Source organism: Hyperoodon ampullatus, assembly GCF_949752795.1.
Source record: "Hyperoodon ampullatus genome assembly, chromosome: 7".
Classification (NCBI taxonomy): domain Eukaryota; kingdom Metazoa; phylum Chordata; class Mammalia; order Artiodactyla; family Ziphiidae; genus Hyperoodon; species Hyperoodon ampullatus.
Genome location: NC_136920.1, coordinates 41626624 through 41650078, shown reverse-complemented (window position 1 = coordinate 41650078; position 23455 = coordinate 41626624). Strand labels below are relative to the sequence as shown.

Here is a 23455-nt window from a genome sequence, read left to right as displayed (position 1 = left end):
TGTCTTTACATCTCATTTATAGTTTCCTTTGCTGTGCAAAAGCTTTTAAGTTTCATTAGGTCCCATTTGTTTATTTTTGTTTTTATTTCCATTACTATAGGAGGTGGGTCAAAAAAGGTCTTGCTGTGATTTATGTCAAAGAGTGTTCTTCCTATGTTTTCCTCTAAGAGTTCTATAGTGTCCAGTCTTACATTTAGGTCTTTAATCCATTTTGAGTTTATTTTTGTATACAGTGTTAGGGAGTGTTCTAATTTCATTCTTTAACATGTAGCTGTCCAGTTTTCCCAGCACTACTTATTGAAGAGACTGTCTTCTCTCCACTGTGTATCCTTGCCTCCTTTATCATAGATTAGCTGACCATAGGTGTGTGGGTTTATCTCTGGGCTTTCTCTCCTGACCCATTGATCTATATTTCTGTTTTCTGTGCCAGTATCATATTGTCTTGATTACTGTAGCTTTGTAGTATAGTCTAAAGTCAGGGAGTCTGATTCCTCCAGCTCTGTTTTTTTTCCCTCAAGATTGCTTTGGCTATTCAGGGTCTTTTGTGTCTCCATACAAATTTTAAGACTTTTTGTTCTAGTTCTGTAAAAATTGCCATTGGTAATTTGATAAGGATTGCACTGAATCTGTAGATTGCTTTGGGTGGTATAGTCATTTTCACAATATTGATTCTTCCAATCCAAGAACATGGTTTATCTCTCCATCTGTTTGTGTCATCTTTGATTTCTTTCATCAGTGTCTTACAGTTTTCTGAGTACAGGTCTTTTGCCTCCTTAGGTAGGTTTATTCCTAAGTATTTAATTATTTTTGTTGCAGTGGTGAATGGGATTGTTTCCTTAATTTCTTTTTCTGATCTTTCATCATTCGTGTATAGGAATGCAAGAGATTTCTGTGCATTAATTTTGTATCCTGCGGCTTTACCAAATTCATTGATTAGCTCTAGTAGTTTTCTGGCGGCATCTTTAGTATTCTCTGTGTATACTATCATGTCATCTGCAAACAGTGACAGTTTTACTTCTTCTTTTCCAATTTGTGTTCCTTTTATTTCTTTTTCTTCTCTGATTGCCATGGCTAGGACTTCCAAAACTATGTTGAATAATAGTGGTGAGAGTGGACATCCTTGTCTTGTTCCTGATCTTAGAGGAAACGCTTTCAGTTTTTCACCATTGAGAATGATGTTTGCTGTGGGTTTGTTGTATATGGCCTTTATTATGTTGAGGTAGGTTCCCTCTATGCCCACTTTCTGGAGAGTTTTTATCATAAATCAGTGTTGAATTTTGTCAAAAGCTTTTTCTGCATCTACTGAGAAGATCATATGGTTTTTATTCTTCAATTTGTTAATATGGTGTATCACATTGATTGATTTGTGTATATTGAAGAATCCTTGCATCCCTGGGATAAATGCCACTTGATCATGGTGTATGATCCTTTAATGTGTTGTTGGATTCTGTTTGCTAGTATTTTGTTGAGCATTTTTGCATCTATATTCATCAGTGAGATCGCTCTGTAATTTTATTTTTTGTAGTATCTTTGTCTGGTTTTGGTATCTTTGTCTGGTTTTGGTATCAGGGTGATGGATTTTTCAAAGAAAGCAAGAACGCCTAAGAAAATTTATTGGAAGTCTATTAGATCCATCCTCCTAAGCCGCTTGTAAGAGAAACCTAACTAGATTGCAGTTCCATTTTGTAAAAAGCCATAAATTTGTTTTTCCACATTTTGGGCCTTTTTTTCCCTCATTTTTCCTGTCAGGTTGCTTCATTAGGTGGAAAACTGGATGACCAGGGGCTGTAATTTACTGTAGTTTTTCTCCTATTGATGTTGAGTGCATCTTTATGTTTCTTCCAGCCTCCAAATACGTATTTTGAGGTAATAAGCTGTCTTATTCAAGGTAATGATTTAAAGATTGAGTAGAGATTCCTCTAGGTTTTGTGGTTAAACACAATATCAAGAATTGCCAAAAGTTCAATACCTTATTTTAGGCTTAATAACAATGAGACCTCAAGCCTCTGTTTTCTCACCTGCAAAATGCGAGTAAACAAAACTGCTCCACTTACTGAGGAGAGTGTTTTTGGAAAGTGAATGAGATAATATATGGAAGAGTGCTTATATGGCACCATCTGCATATTAAGTATTAATATGATAATAATTATCATCACTATGACCAAGAAGAAGATTATTCACACTAAGACTCAAAGACATTTTACATCTGCCATGCAAATTCCTTATCTACATATTATTCTTTTCTCTCTTCTCTCAGTTTTCACAGACACGCATAAGAGTAGCATCTCAGATGTGAAAAGGGGTTGGCCATCCCCCTCCACTTCCCAAATAGGAAAAAATTATTTTGTGACTGTTAAAAACATATTTTAACTGTCAAAGGTGCTTACAACCAGCCATCAAAATTGTGAAGTATACATCAGAGTTTTCCTTTTGTTCGGTGACAATGTAAAAATCACAAATTTTACAGGAAGATGGAAAAGAAAGAAAGGAACATGAATACTGAAGGAATTCGGATGCCGATAGCAGTTCCCAAGAATTAGATGAAATACCCATGGGTTAACATATAATAAAGGTTATATTGTTTTTTGTGTCTGTTGAGGGGAGCATATTTTAAGTCTACTACAGCTATATAACCTGACACATTTCGTAAAGTCAATCCTATTTCTTCTCCCTCTCCACTCCACACCACAATAAGAGCCTTGCCTCCTTCCTACCCTTTCAGCAATGATTTCCATTACTGGATTTAGGGCCTCCCCTGCTTTTATGGATGAACTATGAAGAGTTATGCATTTGACATGAACTACAGGAATAAGAGAAGTTGAGATACCCTAAGGCACAGAATAGACCTTTCATGGGGTGGCAGGGGAAAGAGTGGCAAAAAATGTTTTTCTCTTTTCTAATTGTAAAATGCTTTCTCTTTCAAAACTCAGGTGACTGTGACAGATGGTGGTTTCTCTCCAAAACAGTCAACCATTTGGGTGGTGGTTCAGGTTTTGGATGAAAATGACAACAAGCCCCAGTTCCCAGAGAAGGTCTACCAGATCAAGCTGCCAGAACGTGACCGGAAGAAGAGGGGAGAACCCATTTATAGGGCTTTTGCATTTGATAGAGATGAGGGCCCCAACGCAGAAATTTCCTACAGTATCGTGGATGGGAATGATGATGGAAAGTTCTTCATTGACCCTAAAACTGGCATGGTTTCTTCCAGAAAGCAATTTACAGCAGGGAATTATGACATTCTAACGGTAAGATTTTTCTGAACCTCGATAACATTAATGTGGGGGAGGAAGTTATTTTCTTAGTCATGTATATTTTTTAAGCAAAAAATCTCTGGGGTAAAAAGTGCAGCCACACAACCGTGGAAGGCTACTTTCTTTTTCAGTGATATTCTTAATGAGACCATTTCCTTTGGTTGTGTCCTATCAGCCAAACTCCCCATTCCCAGTACACAGCCTGCTCCATCATTTACTCAATTACACTTCCTGTTGCCCTAGATCAATTCAAGGTACTGAGCATAGATGTAAACTGAGGGGAGGGGGATAGCAGAGTGACATAACCTTGTCACCGCTCATTATGTCCTGAAAACATCCCAAAGAAAACAACTCTTGTAATTGTTGACAATGGGTTAGAACATGAATTTAGCTGTATAAATTGTGAGACACAAATCATAGCTAGGCTCATTCTGTAAAAAGTGAAAAAACTTAAGTAAAAAATGACTTAATTTTTCATTGTTAGAAAATTAAAAATAAAAACAAACATGAGCACCATCTCAAATAGAGGCTTAAACTCCCATACCTAAGGTGCCAGCCTGAACTCCCCACCCCTAACCACTTTAGACTTGTAATGCCTATTCCCAAAGGGGGACTGCTCAGCCTCACAGGTGATGGGCACTTCCCAGGGTCTCAACAACTGTCAAGAGTTAGCACCATCTGCCATCCTTCTCTTAGTCTTCAGCCTTCTCCACTGTGTATGGTCAATCCTTTATTATTTTAAAGGATAGTCAGAGTGCATTTATTTATCTTTGTACTCCTATGGTCTGGACTTGGATTCCTTTCCCTGCTCAGTAATGTATCCAGAAGAGTGGGCAGAGAAAATAAAATAATAATAATAATAATAATAAACAGCCCTGTTTCTACCATTAGCAGCTCTCATGTAATATGTGCTGTTACAGTTGTGTGAGACTTGCCAATGGGAATCTTTGAGGACTGGGTGGATTGCAGTGGATATTGTTGGTACCCTGTCCAGATCCCCTTTATCAGGCTGGTGCAGACATCCGCCAACTGTTGTGAGTGTTGGCTGCTAAGGGCTCACAGCTGCCCCCTTCTCCAGAGGGTCATCTTTGGCTGAACTTTTTGGCCCAAGAGGTTCCACACTCCTACCCCAGCCCAACAGCCCACAGCCAATAACTACTAACTGACACCAGATAAAAAGGTCCAACCTTCTTGCCTCCAGGTGGATCCAACACTTTGATACAATTATTCAGAGCTCCCTTTGGGATCAGACTGAGGTTAGACTTCAACTGAGACCACACCCTTGCTTAGCATCTTCCCCGTCCATCCTGCTTTCTTCACTCCCTTTCTCCTGGGAACACTTCCTCCTGAAACCATTTGTACACAAATCCCTATCTCAGACTCTGCTCCTAGGAAACCCTACTTAAGACATCTACCTTCAAACGTCCTTCATCTCACAGGAATTTTCTGGGGCAGAGTGATCATCCATGAACATAGCATTAGGGAGCTATGAGTTGTCACTGTTTTAAAGGCTATAACTATTAGCTATGCACCTAAAAATGTTTTTATTGATGTAATATTTTTAGATCCGTTTTTTATTTAGATTTTTAAATTTCTGTCATTGATGTCTGCTTGTTGGACTTAACTGCATTCCCCCCCCCCAACACACACATTTAAATCCAGGACACCACAGCTGTTAACCCTGCATATCTGGTCAAGGAAGCATGCTTTTCTCAGTCCTTATATCAGACCATAAAGAAGAGTCATTAACACCCTCTTCCTTTCCCCACTGGCTCGAAGAGCCCATGTTTCCACCAAGAGAGGTCTCTTTCACCCCTTCAGAGTTAGAATAACTGAAGGGCCTCTGAGATGAATTTTGCAAGGCTGATGCCTTTCCCAGAACCCCTCCCATTATCCTCCTGGAATCCTATGTGACAATTCTTGTGTCTATGTGATGCACTTTGTTCCCTTTCCAACACTACCACCAGAGGTATAAGGAATCAAATTAGCTCTTGTTACTCAAGTAACTATCATTTGTGTCCATAAAACACTAAAATTTGTAAGTGCACCATTTATTTTTCAAGTTTTCCACATCTGCAAAGTTGGCAGTGATTCAAATCACCTTCTGGCAAATGTGGTGTGGGCCCCCCATGTGACCAAGTTGTTTTCCCCAATTCCTGAGCCCATTCTCTCCAGATCTCCACTGTCTTCTTCCCCTTGCTGACCCTGTGATGAGGATGGACTCTCAGCCCAACAACATATGAGTGACAGATTGAGACTTCCACCAGGATCCGGGCTCTAAGACAGCTTTCTGTTCTCTCCGTGTGTGAGTAGATAAAGGCAGTGGACAATGGGCGCCCTCAGAAGTCCTCCACGGCCCGCCTCCACATTGAATGGATTAAGAAACCACCTCCTTCACCTGTACCGTTGACCTTCGATGAGCCATTTTATAACTTTACAGTCATGGAAAGTGATAGAGTGACCGAGATTGTAGGGGTGGTGACTGTGCAGCCAGCTAACACCCCTCTGTGGTTTGACATCGTTGGTAAGTTCGAGTCCTCCAGAGCAGTACTGGGCAATGTAATCATTGACTGTTCAGAGCAACTAACAAAACAAACAAAAAACACAACGATTAGCGCTAAGATTAAAAGATATATAGTGCTGGAATGCAAAAGAGCCAGTAAAATGAATAATCGACCTGTGCTTTCATTCTGACTCTGTAGCTAAGCTGAACAGAAAGTGCTCTCTGGCTGGATATTCCATAGTACGTTATTTACTGCAATCTTAATGTCTTTCTGTGTGTCATTTAAATTCTATTGTCACACTTGGCTAATCTCATTTCTAAATGTATTGATGGTACTGGACTTGCTGTCCTTCATTTCTCTCTTTTTCTTCACCTTTTTCTGCATTCTGTTCTTTTTTTTTTTTTCTGCTCCCGACTGCCCTGCTTCAAGGTGGCAAGCATGCTCGAGAGATGTTCTATATTCTACAGACAGCTTGTGGGCAGAACTGTTCAACAGAAGGTACCCTTAGTGCAAACACATTTGCTAAAATACAGCTATCCAATCTGCCTTTTACGGGTTTTTTTTTTTAAGCAAATTAAATTACATCTTTCATAACTGCCTGTGACAGGCTGAAGTGCAGCCCACAAATTTCATACATGCCTCTAACAGCTATTGCATTACTCGTATCCAGTGACTCCTTTGTTTGAGGTTTGACGGGTTTGGATTTGGGGCAGGGATGGGGGGTTGTTTTGATTTCTTTAAAAAAATTTTTTTTCTTTGCTTTTGAGGTATGTGGGCTTTTTGTTGTTTTGTTTTGATCTTTTTGTAGGTTGGTTTAACTGGGCCTTTTCCAACTGAAAAGTAAATTCAAATAGATCCCAACCCCTCGGTTTTGCAGCAGGAGTGCCATTCGTAAACCAGAAAGCCCCACCAGGAGAGTCCCTGGCTGCTGTCCACAATAGGAAGGGCAGGAAATGCAGCCTAGATATATAGCCAGGGAGAGCTTCCCGTGAGAGCTGAATACAGAAAGCAGATGGATGCAGGCAGGATAGACCTTGGAAGCCAACCTTTAAATTCCTTGAAAGAAAGCAAGCAAGCACGCAAGGCTACAAAAAGAGAGGGCAAAACAGCACCACTGCCCTCCACAACCAGGCAGCGAGAGGCAGTGGAGAGGAAATAAGTGCTGAGGGCCAGGAAACAAAATGAGGGGAGAGAGTGTGTGCCAGCCCTGGATCTGACACTGCGTCGAGCTGGAGCTGACTTCCCATGGTTCTCTGTGGAAGGCAGTGAATCTAGAGAGCTGGTCTGGGGGAATCATTTCCTTCCACATGTCACTGCTTGGATAGGATGGGTAGGGACCTGCCTCTCTTCCCAGGAATGGCTGAGTCTGGGGAAAGCATTTAGAACATTCCACATCTGTTTCAATGAAGCACAGAAAAAGAATGCCCCATGGCCCCCAATCAAACTTCAGTAGAGGGCCCTCTGAACTCCCCAAAAGAAAGGGCTTGTTTTCTACCTATTTCATTTTATGGAATGCCAGTAGAACGTCTGTGTTTTACTTAATGGGCATTAATCACACCATCCCTGTAGATGACCATCCTCATTCCCAAGTTTTCAACTCCGTCTTCATTTCCACTTAACACATTTGAAATGGAACCTCTTCTGTTCCATGAAAGATGTCTCCGCTTCTGTATCTTCTCAGTCATTTTCAGGTCATTAAGTTATTATCCAGTGCAGTGTCTTCTTTCTTGGTGAAACAGAGGGTCACACCTATGCATCGCCTGGTTGTCTGTGCTGTCACCTTTGGTGATCCCTTCAGAACCACCCTCAGTCAGTAACAGAAGATACATCTCAGTCTCAATGTGTCCCCGGTGCAATCATGACTTCTTTTAAATAACTCGAGGAAGAGTACAGTGGAAAGCCAACAGGCTGCAGGGCTCCTGCCTTGCTGTCCCGAGATGTGAGAGGAGTTGCCCTCTGCCATCAGCCACCAGTTCATCTCCCTCCTCCCCTGACGCTCCAGTTTGCAAGCACCTCTACATCCTGACAGCACCACTTCTCTCCCTTGTGTGATGCATGCATGCAACCTCCTGACATGCAGCACATCCCACCCACCCCAGGATGCCCTTGCTTGCACTTCTTGTCAGAAATCTTGCAAGCACAGCTTTCAGTGATGCTCAGTCTAACCAACCACCTGACCCCAGTTATCCAGTCACTTTTGCAATTCTTCAGCATCCCTGCATGGGTGTGTATGGTGTGTATAGGTAAGCATGCCTAGTGGTGCTACATGTAACCTTACTTGCATGAATTCCATGCCAGCATTATTAGTACTAGTGTACATTTTCATTTGTGTTTATCCTAGTTTCAATGTTAACCCTTAAGGTCAAGGTCTTTGCCTCCTGATTCCTTCCTCCTGCCAATGCTTCTTTTGATGTCCATCCACGGTAAGTGGAATAAACAATGGTGACCGATGGAGATGCCCCAGGTAGCCCATGTCTTAACACTACTGATACCTCCTGAGACCCATCCAGAGTCAGTGTGACCTTCCACTGTATTCCCAGCCTGAGCAACACAGCACCTTTTTTTTTTTTTTTTTTTTTTTTGTGGTACGCTGGCCTCGCACTGTTGTGGCCTCTCCCGTTGCAGAGCACAGGCTCCGAACGCGCAGGCTCAGCAGCCATGGCTCACGGGACCAGCCGCTCCGCAGCATGTGGAATCTTCCTGGACTGGGGCACGAACCCGTGTCTCCTGCTTCGGCAGGCGGACTCTCAACCACTGCGCCACCAGGGAAGCCCAACACAGCACCTTTGACCAAATGAGGACTGGTCCAAGAAGAGACGGGCAGTTGACAGATGAGAGTCCTCACTGGAACGAGTCCCTTTAGGCTTCTTCAAATCCATATCCAGGAATCATGATCAAAAACATGGCATCCATTTTCATGTTTCTCCATCTTTATTCCTAAATCTATACTCTTTTTATAGAATCCTCTCAGTTTTAGTACACAAGTACTTCTCTTAATGAAGACCTACTAGGTTGTTCCTCTAGTCTAGATACTTCCATCACAGATTTCACTGTATATCTCGTAACATCTAGTCAAGCATCTCCTGAAAATTGAACTTACTGGGCCAGATGCTCAAACAGAACATGATTTTATTTCCGTCCCTGCATCCAGCCAACATACTAAAATGTCAACTCTTTATTTCACGGCAAAATTACAAACTTTTCCGCAGAGTGCTGGCTGCACTCAGAATGGATATGGTCCTCCTTCCACCAAATCCCCCTCCTGAAAATCTTTTCTGATCTAAGAGAGTCATATTTTTTTCAACCTGCTGACAACACCTTTCCCCTTCTTAAAAACCTATTGTTTCCTTTATCATATTCAGATGTTTCATTCTTACTTTCAAGCTTTCTTGCTTGTTTATCCTTGGCCACTGAAACTCTCCTCTGTTTCTTCCCTTCCTCCTTACCTAAACATATTCCCTGGCCAGGCTAACATACAGGAGAGAGAGGGAAAGTGCTTCTCAGTACTTAAGAAACATAGCAGTGTACTGCTATGGACACTTATGGTTACAGACAATACCACCTCCCGGCCTAACAGTTATAGCTTACAAATGCTATAACTAATGAATCCTCATTAAATCAGCAGAAATAGTGTTCCAGCATGCCTTTTCCCCGAGAGTATTTTCTCCTCATTTCCATATTTTGAAATCTGCCCGAATCTTGTTTAACTGCATTTCTTTTCCTCCCACCATGATATGAATTCACAAAAACCATGTCGAGAGCAATATTTCGTTCCCAAGTGCAAACCCCGCCAACAAGGACCTGCCAGATACTTTCTTGTGCCTCCAAAGAGACCACTGCTTACAATGTTACGGAGCTGGACTCTCCTCAGCTTCTAGAAACAGAAGCCCACTTGTAACTGAGTTAAGAAAGCTATAATTAAAAGGAAACATTATAAAGTTCAGCTGTTCTGTGGTTAAACAGCCCATCGCACAGCATGTTCCTTCCCTGTGTTAAAGGGGAAAGAAAATGAAGGAAACAAAACTAACCCACAATCCTTTGTGGCTTTATCACATATCTTCACACTTCTCAGGAGACTATGATTTCAACTCAGCAGCATCTTGATTTACATACTCTCTAATGTGCATGCAATCTGGTCCCTGTATCCTTATCCCATGGGCAAATATTTGTATTGTAAAGATCACCGTTATTACACACTTCAAACAATTCCTCTTTACCTCCAGTTTGATGGGGCATGCTACCACCCACTTTTCTAGCTTTTCCCCTGACTTAGACTAGAAAAACTGTTTTCCTTGTAGACAGTAAGCACTTAAAATATCTCTGTTTATTTGCCTCACCCAATATGTAGAGAAGAGAAAGGCTGTTCTTTGAAAATAATCCTCTGATGGTACAAGGGAACACATGGGTCCAGCTCTAGCAGAAATACATTTCTGTGTTGCAGGTACAGAAGTACTACCTGAGCCCTTAGTTTGTCATAGGTTCCTGCAGAATTTGGGTTCTTGACTGCTTCTGTCTCATAAGCTTATACCTGTCCTTAGAGAACCTTGTCCCTAATGGAGCCATCCCTTAATAGGGTTCCATCAAATAGGCAAGGTAAAGTCTTTGATGGCACCCTGACTAGCACTTAATCTCTCTGGGTCTTCTCTAACCTCGTGGCCAGATTTCTTTATCACAAAACTCCCCCCCACCCCTCCCAAGAGAAGCCATGTCTGTGTCCCATTTTTAATACAGCTCTTCCTCCATCAGGATGACGCTTGCTCAGAGTCATCAGTTGACATCATTTCTTCTAATTGGATCCCAAACATGCCCCTCTTTTCTTCAGAGCAACAATGTGGTCCATAGGAACACACCTGAAGAGACTTTAGGAAAATAATAAAAAGCCTAAAACAGCTTCGGATATTATCGTTTGTAAGAAAATGAATTTCAAACCAGATTCTAGACAGGATTTTCCTTCCTACCACTGTTTCCCACCTCCAGCCTGCATCTCCTGCCTTCCATGTAAATATCCGTTTTAGCCCCGTACTGTGCTTGCTTCATTCCAAGGCATAAAATCATTCATGATCAAACCATAGAAATGGTGTTTAACATTTTTCCTTAAGTTAGGTGTACATGCTGAACTTGAATGAAAAGCTTGCGAACAACTCCCTTAATTCATTGAGATTCAGCGGCTCAGTGTTTTGGAAGCTTCTCCCATAGCTCGTCTCCCTTGATGACTACTAGATTTTGGTTGGTATTTTTACCATCGCACGTAGAGTGGATTGGAATCATAGCTAGGGGAGGGGCCCGGAAGCTTCCCTCAAAAGGAAAGTTGTGAGATAGTCAGCATTGGATCTCATTATGGAGAGATGGTGATTCTTTAAAGAAAAACTTAACTAAATCATGGCCCAACACCCTGCTGCCCAGTACATTCCAGCAGTAGCTGCTGGCTCAAAGTATTTTCATTCCTGTCCCATTTTTAAAGCTTTTTGGGACACTCTGACTTGCAATGTTTAACTTTAGAATCCAATAGAAATCCAACACGCCTCTCGTGCTCTTTGTTTACTCCTTAACACCCGTGTTGACCGAAAATGGTCAAAGAGAAATGTCCCTGACATGAATTCTCTGTTATGTGGGCTGTTCACAACCTCGCTTTTAACCATCTCTGCCTCACACCCCTGCAGCAACGCTCAGGCTGTGACTTCTCTTAATTCCCCACTTTGTTGAAATCAGACCAGCTCCGCAGTGTCCTCCCTCCTCCCCACCCTTTGTTTAGCCCAGCGCTGCTGCCCCAGCACACTCTGGCTTTGCATGTTGTTACTGGCTCTGAGGAAGCACATCTTCTTTAAACAGAATGCTGCTAGTGAAAGCAGACTCCTTCCATTTAATAGTCTCACCCCAGATGAATTGGACATGGGTTCCTACAAAATGAAATCACCTTTCAGGCTAAAAGGGAGCCTGAAAAATGAGGCCTGGGGGAGAGAGACGGAGTCATTCATGAAATGGGAGGCTTAAGTAGTAGATTATGAAATTGCGGGAGGGTTGATGGTGAACTGCTGGTCTAGATTCTGTATCCCTTGTCAGAAATTCATTTTAAAACTCAGGGAAGATTTGGGGAACCTGGTTTTACATAAAATCTTGGTTTAACTAGGAGCTAAAGCCCTAGAAGTGAGTATCAGAGGCTGCTAGCCTTATTGATGGATGGAAAGACACTCACAGGCCTTCTTTGTCAAGCTCACCTTGATCTGCTTTCTCTTTGTCTATCTCCCCTGCCCCTTTCAACTTTTCTGTTCTAGAGTATTTGAAACAATAAAGGTGAATGGGGGAGATACACACACACACACACACACACACACACACATATGCAGGAGGAGAGAAAACTGTAAAAAATCACTACCATATTGAGGAGAGTTCCCTGTGCTCTGCCCAGTATTCTCCAATAACCTAAATGGGAAAAGAATTTGAAAAAGAATAGGTACATGTATATGTATACTGAATCACTTTGCTGTACACCTGAAACTAACACAACATTGTTAATCAACTATGCTCGAAAATAAAATAAAAATAAAAAAACACCACCATAAAAGTAGCCAAAAATGTTTTTTGATACAAAAAATGACTAATAAGAAGGTGCACAATCTATATGCCATATGTAAAATATGTAAATTTTATGCCACTAAGCACATGAAATGATGATGTATTTCTGTATAGGGAAGGCCCCGAGGAAAATGTGACTCTAGGGCAGTGAGGGAGAGGAAATAGAATTGCCCCACTGAAACAGTAACTGAAACTGGAAATCTCTGCTTGGAAAGAAATCTTTGCTGGAAATCTCTAAATTTCATTTTTATTTGTCTTAAAACTGGAGCAAATCAAAGGCTTATAGTTTGTGTAGTTTCTATTTTACTTTGACCTACAAATTTTCACCTTCCAAAATAATTGACCCTCCTCCACCCCCTGAAAAAAATCATAGTACTCAAATTTAAGAAAGTAAAAATCTTGGTTAGGAAGACATTCTAAAGATGATTTTAAATGTGATTTAAAATATGATTTAATACCCACTAGAAATGGCTTGAGAAGTTGCTTTCCCATCTTTCCTTCTACACAGTCTGAGGCAATTTTATGTCTTTTCTTTGAAAGTTTCCATGGCAGAGTGTTTTTTTTTTCATAATATACCACTTGATAGCAAATGATTTTTCTTTGCTCATTAGGACGGTTATTCAAGACACTTGAATCAGTCACATTTCATTTCATGTGGTTATCGAGATGAAACATTCCCTTTGAAATAAGCACGGTGACCTAAGTCTTACTTCCCTTTCAGCCTAGATTTCCTCCCCTTTCTCTTTATCCTGTTCTTCAAAAGACATTTTTTGGAGTTAACATTTAGTATTTCTCAGTAAATCAATTAAAGATATTAAGTGAAAGATGAGTCTCTTTTTGAGATGAAATTTTTGAAAAATATATCATCTCCAAGCAATTCTCTGGTACACAGATATCTCCATAACTTTAATTAAATGTCAAGGGCAATTATGTTCTCTCTAGCAATTAAATAATCTCAAGTGTATATGACAGCTACACGCAATAAGTATCTGAAAAACCTGGTCATATGTATGACTAGGTTTTTTTTAAGTACACCATATTATTTATTTCGTGTAATTATACATCAGATTCTAGCAATTCAGGTAAAATTCTCTTTTCCTTTAACTCATCTGCCCATTTCTAATTCTAATATCATAGAAACTGTATATAATATTGTTGACTGATCATCAAAATTAAATGCAAAAAAGAGAAGCCAAGATTTCTTTTCTAAAATATGAAATTCAGTAATGCATTGCCCTATGTGCTGTAGTTAAATAAAATTACTGTCCAAGAACAAAATTTGTGGACATGATGAAATTTCAGGCTAAAGTGAATAGAGCTTGTGAACATATACTGATACTTAATTAAAATCGTTCCAGAACTTATACCAATATCTTCCCTCCCCTTAAAAAAAAAAATCTTTCATTTTGAAAAAGATCATAAACTACACTTTGGTTCACATAGATGGAAACACCTACAGTAATTTCCACAAAGTCTATGCTGTCTTAGGCACATTAGTTACAGATTATGGGTTACACCTAGTCCAGGGGGAGAAAAGTAAAGTTTTCTAAACTTTTCTATGGATTATTTTATCAGTTGATGTTCCATAGCTGATGTTTTCATCTCCTTTCCAGATTTCATTTTGTAAATCTCCCATAAACTTTCTATTTTGGGGCGAGAAAGATAATTCACACTGTCAAGATGGCAAAAATATATTTCTATAAATATCCCAACTTACAGAGAGAGAACTTTTAATAAGAAATTCAATTTTATTGCTTTTTCTTATTTTCTAGTATTTATAACTTTATTTCTGACATCTAATTGAGGGAATCTGAACTCTACCAACCATATGTTTACCATCAATCCTGGAATGGATTTCAGAGTGTCTACTAATTTTTGTTAATAATAATTAGACTGTTTGTTTACCTAGAATTTATCTATCAATACTTTGGAAAAGCAAAGGATCTACAAATTCCTAGCCCAGAAGTCACAAGGGGTTGAAGGGACTTTAGCTTTCTAAATATTTTATGGAGTCAGTTTATGCTTCACTGCTATAACATTAGTGCTGAGGGGATTTTTGCAATACATTCTTTTTTGTGACATTTGTTATGCATTGTAGAGGCTGTACTTTGAAATATGAATTAAGTTATAAAACAAAGGGTCCCATTTAAGATGTACAAAATTGAGCAATAGGGATGCCTGTCAAAAAACGTTTCTATGTAAGATCTCCCTTTAAAGCTGTATGCTTCAATATGTGTAATAACTTTTCAGATATGCTAATTTCATGTTGTTTTTGTGAACTCGTCAGGGGGCAATTTTGACAGCTCTTTTGACGCAGAAAAGGGCGTTGGGACCATTGTCATTGCAAAACCTTTGGATGCAGAACAGAGGTCCATCTATAATATGAGTGTGGAAGTCACCGATGGGACAAATGTTGCTGTCACTCAGGTAAGATGTCAGATTACTAAATAGTGGGAATGCTGAGAAGTCTGCTAAAGTCAGAGGTACAAGCAATTAAAATATGTGTTGAAAGTAGTAAATTATGTCCATGGATTTTTAGCATTTAAAAAAAAGCATTTGCAAGAACAGTTTAGACAAAGGATTCTATCAACAATATTACATAACTTAGCTGCCTCTTTCAAGAAATTATGATTGTTCATGCATGGAAGAGTGATGTGTATTTGTTTCCCAATCATTTCCTGTAACATTTATCTCTTTGACAACAAAGTCAGCTTTCCTTGAATTTACAAAGAGAAGGACATCTGTAGTGTCTGAGTTAACACACCATGATATTCTTCACCTCCTCATGCTTTAATCACAGAAAGTTAAAGCTAGAGAATGCCTGAGTCCAAATTCATTTTACAAGCTAAGATAATCTAAGTAGTATATCCAAGGTCACACAGCCTTAACAAAGAACAAGAGAGCTGGGTGTCCTGACTTCCGTCTCCCGTTCCAGACCCTATGCCAGTGGTTCTTCATCCTGGCTGCACAGTAAAATCCCCTGGTTGTGGAGGGTGTTAAAACCAATAAAGCTTTAGCTCCATCCCCAGAGGTCCTATGTGATTCTAACATGCAGCCAGGGTTGAGGACCATCACTTCTACTCTTCTACTTGAGTGTTCATGGAAGGGCGCTGAGAACAAAGAAGAGGAGAAAAAATCTCTGGGTGAGACTAATACAGTTTTAGATATCAATATGGAGCAGATTTACCCTACATATGAGATTTTTGTTTGTTTGTTTTGTATTTTAGCACCAGAGACCTTAAGCCAGTTATGGCAGAGGACTGGCACACACACATAGCCCCTAACCCCTCCCACCCTCCCTACCTCTCTCTTCTGTTCCCATGACCCCAGAAACCATCACTAATCGATCAAGGGTCTTTGTTTGTTTGTTTTGGTTTTTTTCCTGCTGAGCACAGATGTGGCCTCAGAATCCTTCTCAACACAATGCTTCAGGTATTGAAGATGAAATGTTTACCAACCCTAAAGTAAACAAGTGTTGATTTATTTCAAATATGGTGTAAGCCTTTGTAACAGTGTGGTTTTTAAAAGGGGAGAGGAGGAGGGTTTTATGTATTTGTCTATCCAGCTGTCTGTCAGTTTGAAGCTGTTTCAAAAACATGATGAGACTCTTTTCTTTGAGGCTGTTTGTAAGCATAAAGTGGCAGAGTTTGAAGGAAACAGTAGCGCTGGTTTTAGTACAACCCTTTTACTTTTCATTCAAATAAACTGAAACCCAGAAAGGGGACGTGACATGTACTTGATAAGGCAGCCCGTGAGTATCAACTCCTGATCTTTCAACCCATGTCCTTTCCTAGGATGAATATGCGACCCTATTTGCCTGAGAGAATCCCATTTATACTGGTGTAATTATCACACTCAAAGTTGCCCCAGTTGAGACAGTAAATTGTATGGTCACCCTACCTAAATCCAGACTGCTTCAGAGTATCTTCAAAAGATAGAGATACCTGGAAAGGACCCCAGGATTGAGATCCTGCATGAATCACACAATCTAAAGACTAATACAAAACAACCCACTTGTAGCATTGCTAAGTCTTTAGTGCTAATTCACTTTAAATGGGAATTTAAATTAGACTTTTTAAATTAAACATGTCTTAACATATCCAACTTCAACTTTTTAGCACCACCTAGAAACATAAGATGTATCTGAATAAAATACAAATAAATGCATGGAACCCTATTCATTACTGACTTTTCTCCAGCATTCCATAACAGTGGAATTAAATGGTGATTCATTGTGCCCAGAATGTTATAGATACATATTAAATATTTTAGAATGAATTAATGGATAGTAGATATTACATTTTCAATAGGGTCTGAATGGCAGGTATGCTGGATCTCCAAAGCACACAACTGATAAATGTTAACCAAAAAATTATCTATGAAACTTTTATTTCAGAATTTCATTAGGACCAGATGATAAATCATTCAACAGCATCTTTTCTACAAACATTTCTTGAGTTCATACCATATGCAGGGAACTGTACTACATGCCTGAAGTCACAGTGGTTCAGAGTTTTAGACCTAGATAACTGATGTGCACCCACTTTAAAAAAATTAATATGGAAGCATGTATTACAAGACTTTGAATGTACACGTTGTTCACATCCTGCTTTTGCTGATCTTACTTCAGACTAGTGTAAAGTTAGACTTGTCTCTAGAGCCATTCAGGAATTAGAGAATTGGGGTGAACTTGGAGGTTCCCTTTGGCAAGCCCAAGCTCAATAGGTTAATAAATTAGGATATCAAGAGATTTTCTTGTCAAAAGCTTCCAAGTTACCCTGTGTCTCCAGGGCTATGACCTTCTCAAGAAGTAAGAACTAACAGTTTCCAAAGCATAAATTTGTGTACCATCATTATTACCATCAGAAAACCAATATTCTGTCTATCTGGCTGTATTTGAGCCTGAAGACCCACCAGCCTCTGCCAGTCCAGGCTTCTGCTAACATTTGCCATGGCTCCTCTGGCAGTGCTGACAGGAGCAATTTCTGAATTAGTCAAAGCCCTCAGTGTCAAGGACATTTTTACAAAAAGGATATTTGGGGAAAGGAAAGGCATTCTAGGCTTCTTTTAGAAACCACTAAAGCACACTCCAACCCATGACCTGAGGCAACTTAATGATTTACCATCAAGTGGAGATTCTTCACCATATAACTGAAATGTCCTGTAGCCCCCAAAACACCTGTTCAGTTTTCTTTGGGGAACTTTTCTCTACTTTGTTCATTTGGAACCATAAATTATGGTATGACATGGGCTTCAAATCAGCCATAAACAACCTGTTGAATTTCACTTCACAAATGTCAAATAAATCACAGCCTCAGGGACCTCTGTGTCTACAAGAAAACCATTCCTTCATCTTCAGTTTTGGCCTGTTCTCCCAGAATTCTTGTGCCTCAGAGCTACAATATCTGGTGATGAATAAACATCCTTTTCCTCTCTGAGATTCAAGCATGAGTACAGAATGTAAAAGGGTTTGGTGGACTTCAAGTTATAAGGATGCAGACGTACTAAACAAGAACAAAGCATCCTCTTTACAAAAAGCTCCTGGACAAGGGCCTCAGTATAAAAGCGTTGTTGATTTTATGTAGGATATTATTGTGCTTTATATAAATAGCATAGTGTTTGACAAACTGGGCTTTGTAGGGAATAAATCCATGTCCTAATCCCAACTCTGCTATTTACTAACTGTCACCTCCAGCTGGTGCAGGTCACTTAATTTCTCTGCACCCTAGTCCCTTCATCTATGAAATGGGGGTGCCAGTACCTACATCATTAGAGGTGCTGTGAGGATTACATGAGTTTACATATACAGAATAATAGCAAGGGAGATTGGTTTAAAATAGCACAGTAGAAGGATGTGCTCTCACTCCCTCTTGCAAGAACACCAGAATCACAACTAATTGCTGAACAATAATTGACAGGAAGATACTGGAACTCACCAAAAAAGATACCCCACATCCAAAGACACAGGAGAAGCCACAGTGAGACAGTAGGAGGGGCACAAAAACAATAAAATCAAATCCCATAACTGCTGGGTGGGTGACTCACCAACTGGAGAACACTTATACCACAGAAGTCCACCCACTGGAGTGAAGGTTCTGAGCCCCATGTCAGGCTTCCCAATCTGGGGGTCTGGCAACGGGAGGAGGAATTCCTAGAGAATCAGACATTGAAGGCTAGTAGGATTCTATCGCAAGACTTTGACAGGACAGGTGGAAACAGAGACTCCACTCTTGGAGGGCACACACAAAGTAGTGTGCACATCAAGACCCAGGGGAAGGAGCAGTGACCCCATAGGATACTGAACCAGACCTACCTGCTAGTGTTGGAGGGTCTTCTGCAGAGGCAGGGGGTGGCTGTGTCTCACAATGAGGACAAGGACACTGGCAGCAGAAGTTCTGGGAAGTACTCCTTGGCGTGAGCCATCCCAGAGTCTGCCATTAGCCCAACCAAAGAGCCTGGGTAGGCTCCAGTGCTGGGTCGCCTAAGGCCAAACAACCAACAGGGAGGGAACCCAGCCCCACCCACCAGCAGACAAGTGGATTGAAGTTTTCCTGAGCTCTGCCTACCAAAGCAACAGCCAGCTCTACCCACCACCAGTCCTGCCCATCAGGAAACTTGCACAAGCCTCTTAGCCTCATCCACCAGAGAGCAGACAGCAGAATCAAGAAGAACTATAATCCTGCAGCCTGTGGAACAAAAACCACATTCACAGAAAAATAGACAAGATGAAAAGGCAGAGGGCTATGTACCAGATGAAGGAACAAGATAAGACCCCAGAAAAGAAAGTAAATGAAGTGGATATAGGAAACCTTCCAGAAAAAGAACTCAGAATAATGATAATGAAGATGATTCAGGATCTCGGAAAAAGAATGGAGGCAAAGGTAGAGAAGATGCAAGAAATGTTAAACAAAGATCTAGAAGAATTAAAGAACAAGCAGAGATTAACAACACAAAATTGAAATGAAAAATACACTAGAAGAAATCAATAGCAGAATAACTGAGGCAGAAGAACGGATAAGTGACCTGGAAGACAGAATGGTGGAATTCACTGCTGCAGAACAGACTAAAGAAAAAAGAATAAAAAGAAATGAAGACAGCCTAAGAGACCTCTGGGACAACATTACATGCAACAACATTCACATTATAGGGGTCCCAGAAAGGCAAGAGAGAGAGAAAGGACCCGAGAAAATATTTGAAGAGATTATAGTCGAAAACTTCCCTAACATGGAAAAGGAAATAGCCACCCAAGTCCAGGAAGTGCAGAGAGTCCCATACAGGATAAACCCAAGGAGAAACATGCCAAGACACATAGTAATCAAATTGGCAAAAATTAAAGACAAAGAAAAATTATTGAAAGCAGCAAGGGAAAAATGACAAATAACATACAAGGGAACTCCCATAAGGTTAACAGCTGATTTCTTAGCAGAAACTCTACAAGCCAGAATGGAGTGGCAAGATACACTTAAAGTGACAAAAGGGAAGAACCTACAAACAAAATTACTCTACCCGGCAAGGATATAATTCACACTCAACAGAGAAATCAAAAGCTTTACAGACAAGCAAAAGCTAAGAGAATTCAGCACCACCAAAACAGCCCTACAACAAATGCTAAAGGAACTTCTCTAAGTGAGAAACACAAAAGAAGAAAAGGACCTACAAAGAGAAAGCTAAAATAACTAAGAAAATGGTAATAGGAACATACATATTGATAATTACCATAAACATAAATGGATTAATGCTCCAACCAAAAGACACAGGCTTGCTGAATGGATACAAAAACCAGCACCATATATATGCTGTCTACCAGAGACCCACTTCAGACCTAGGGCCACATTCAGACTGAAAGTTAGGGGATGGAAAAAGATATTCCATGTAAATGGAAATCAAAAGAAAGCTAGAGTATCAATACTCATATCAGATAAAATAGACTTTAAAATAAAGAATGTTACAAGAGACAAGGAAGGACACTACATAATGATCAAGGGATCAATCCAAGAAGAAGATTTAACAATTATGAATATATATGCACCCAACATAGGAGCACCTCAATACATAAGGCAACTGCTAACAGCTATAAAAGAGGAAATTGACAGTAACACAGTAATACTGAGGGACATTAACACCTCACTTACACCAATGGACAGATCATCCAAACAGAAAAGTAATAAGGAAACACAAGCTTTAAATGACACAATAGACAAGATAGGTATAATTGATATTTATAGGACATTCCATCCAAAAACAGCAGATTACACTTTTTTCTCAAGTTTGCACGGAACATTCTCCAGGATAGATCACATCTTGGGTCACAAATCAAGCCTCATTAAATTGAAGAAAATTGAAATCATATTAAGCATCTTTTCTGACCACAACGCTATGAGATTAGAAATCAATTACAAGGAAAAACACACAAACACATGGAGGCTAAATAATACGTTACTAAATAACCAAGAGATCACTGAAGAAATCAAAGAAGAAATCAAAAAATACCTAGAGACAAATGATAATGAAAACACGATGATCCAAAACCTATGGTTTTCAGCAAAAGCAGTTCTAAAAGGGAAGTTTATAGCTATACAAGCCTACCTCAAGAAACAAGAAAAATCTCAAATAAACAATCTAACCTTACACCTAAAGGAACTAGATAAAGAAGAACAAAAAAGGCCTAAAGTTAGCAGAAGGAGGAAAATCATAAAGATCAGAGCAGAAATAAAGGAAATAGAAACAAAGACAACAATAGCCAAGATCAATAAAACTAAAAGCTGGTTCTTTGAGAAGATAAATAAAATTGATAAACTATTAGCCACTCATCAAGAAAAAGAGGGAGGGGACTCAAATCAATAAATTTAGAAATGAAAAAGGAGAAGTTACAACAGACACCACAGAAATACAAAGCATCCTAAGAGACTACCACAAGCAAATCTATGCCAATAAAATGGACAATCTGGAATAAATGGACAAAATCTTAGAAAGGTATAACATTCCAAGACTGAAACAGGAAGAAATAGAAAATATGAACAGACCAATCACAAGTAATGAAATTGAAACTGTGATTAAAAATCTTACAACAAACAGATGTCCAGGACCAGATGGCTTCACAGGTGAATTACATCAAACATTTAGAAAAGAGCTAACACCCATCATTCTCAAACTCTTCCAAAAAATTGCAGAGGAAGGAACACTCCCAAACTCGTTCTATGAGGCCACCATCACCATGATACCAAAACCAGACAAAGATAAGACAAAAAAATAAAATTACAGACCAATCTCAGTGATGAATATAGATGCAAAAATCCTCAACAAAATACTAGCAAACAGAATCCATCAACATGTTAAAAGGATCGTACACCATGATCATGCGGGATTTATCCCAGGGATGCAAGGATTCTTCAATATACGCAAATCAATCAATGTGATACACCATATTAACAAATTGAAGAATAAAAACCATATGATCTTCTCAATAGATGCAGAAAAAGCTTTTGACAAAATTCAACACTGATTTACAATAAAAACTCTCCAGAAAGTGGGCATAGAGGGAACCTACCTCAACATAATAAAGGCCATATACAACAAACCCACAGCAAACATCATTCTCAATGGTGAAAAACTGAAAGCATTTCCTCTAAGATCAGGAACAACAGAAGGATGTCCACTCTCGCCACTATTATTCAACATAGTTTTGGAAGTTCTAGCCATGGCAATCAGAGAAGAAAAAGAAATAAAAGGAACACAAATTGGAAAAGAAGTAAAACTGTCACTGTTTGCAGATGACATGATACTATACATAGAGAATCCTAAAGATGCTGCCAGAAAACTACTAGAGCTAATCAACGAATTTGGTAAAGTTGCAGGATACAAAACTAATGCACAGAAATCTCTTGCATTCTTATACACTAATGATGAAAAATCTGAAAGAGAAATTAAGGAAACACTCCCATATACCATTGCAACAAAAAGAATAAAATACCTAGGGATAAACCTACCTAGGGAGACAAAAGACCTGTATGCAGAAAACTATTAAGACACTGTTGAAAGAAATTAAGGATGATACCAACAGATGGAGAGATATACCATGTTATTAGATTGGAAAAATCAGTATTGTGAAAATGACTATACTACCCAACACAATCTACAGAGTCAATGCAATCCCTATCAAATTACCAATGGCAATTTTTACAGAACTAAAACAAAAAATCTTAAAATTTGTATGGAGACACAAAAGGCCCCGAACAGCCAAAGCAGCCTTGAGGGGAAAAAAAATGGAGCTGGAGGAATCAGACTCCCTGACTTCAGACTACACTACAAAGCTACAGTAATCAAGACAATATGGTACTGGCACAAGAATAGATATATAGATCAATGGAACAGGATATAAAGCCCAGAGGTAAATGCATGCACCTATAGTACCTAATCTATGACAAAGGAGGCAAGGATATACAATGGAGAAGGGACAGTGTCTTCAATAAGTGGTGCTGGGAAAACTGGACAGCTACATGCAAAAGAATGAAGTTAGAACACTCCCTAACACCATACACAAAAATAAGCTCAAGATGTATTAGAGACCTAAATGTAAGACCGGACACCATAAAACTCTTAGAGGAATACATAGGAAGAACACCCTTTGACATAAATCACAGCAAGATCTTTTTGATCCACCTCCTAGAGTAATGGAAATAAAAACAAAAATAAACAAATGGGACCTAATGAAACTTAAAAACTTTTGCAAAGCAAAGGAAACTACAATCAATATGAAAAGACAACCCTCAGAATAGGAAAAACTATTTGCAAATGAATCAATGGACAAAGGATTAATCTCCACAATATATAAACAGCTCATGCAGTCAATATTAAAAAAACAAACAAACCAATCAAAAAATGTGCAGAAGACCTAAATAGACATTTCTCCATAGTAGAAATACAGATGGCCAAGAAGCACATGAAAAGGTGCTCAACATCACTAATTATTAGAGAAATGCAGATGAAAACTACAATGAGGTATCACCTCACACCAGTTAGAATGGGAATCATCAGAAAATCTACAAACAACAAATGCTGGAGAAGGTGTGGAGAAAATGGAACCCTCTTGCACTGCTGGTGGGAATGTAAATTGATACAGCCACTATG

At 39.5% G+C, this 23455-nt stretch overlaps 1 protein-coding gene across 3 annotated transcripts in view; it reads left to right on the top strand.

Annotated features, from left to right (window-relative positions):
* FAT3 (FAT atypical cadherin 3) overlaps positions 1-23455 on the top strand; it is a gene marked incomplete at both ends in the record, with an annotated part of 565070 nt that overhangs the window by 417919 nt on the left and 123696 nt on the right. For 2 of the 3 annotated variants that reach the window (XM_079707441.1, XM_079707439.1), the window contains 3 exons: positions 2931-3245; positions 5565-5775; positions 14616-14755. In XM_079707441.1, the coding sequence (XP_079563567.1) occupies positions 2931-3245; positions 5565-5775; positions 14616-14755 (666 nt within the window). Of the gene's footprint in view, positions 1-2930; positions 3246-5564; positions 5776-6184; positions 6254-14615; positions 14756-23455 lie in introns of all 3 variants that reach the window. The other variant, XM_079707440.1, reaches the window with a different exon arrangement.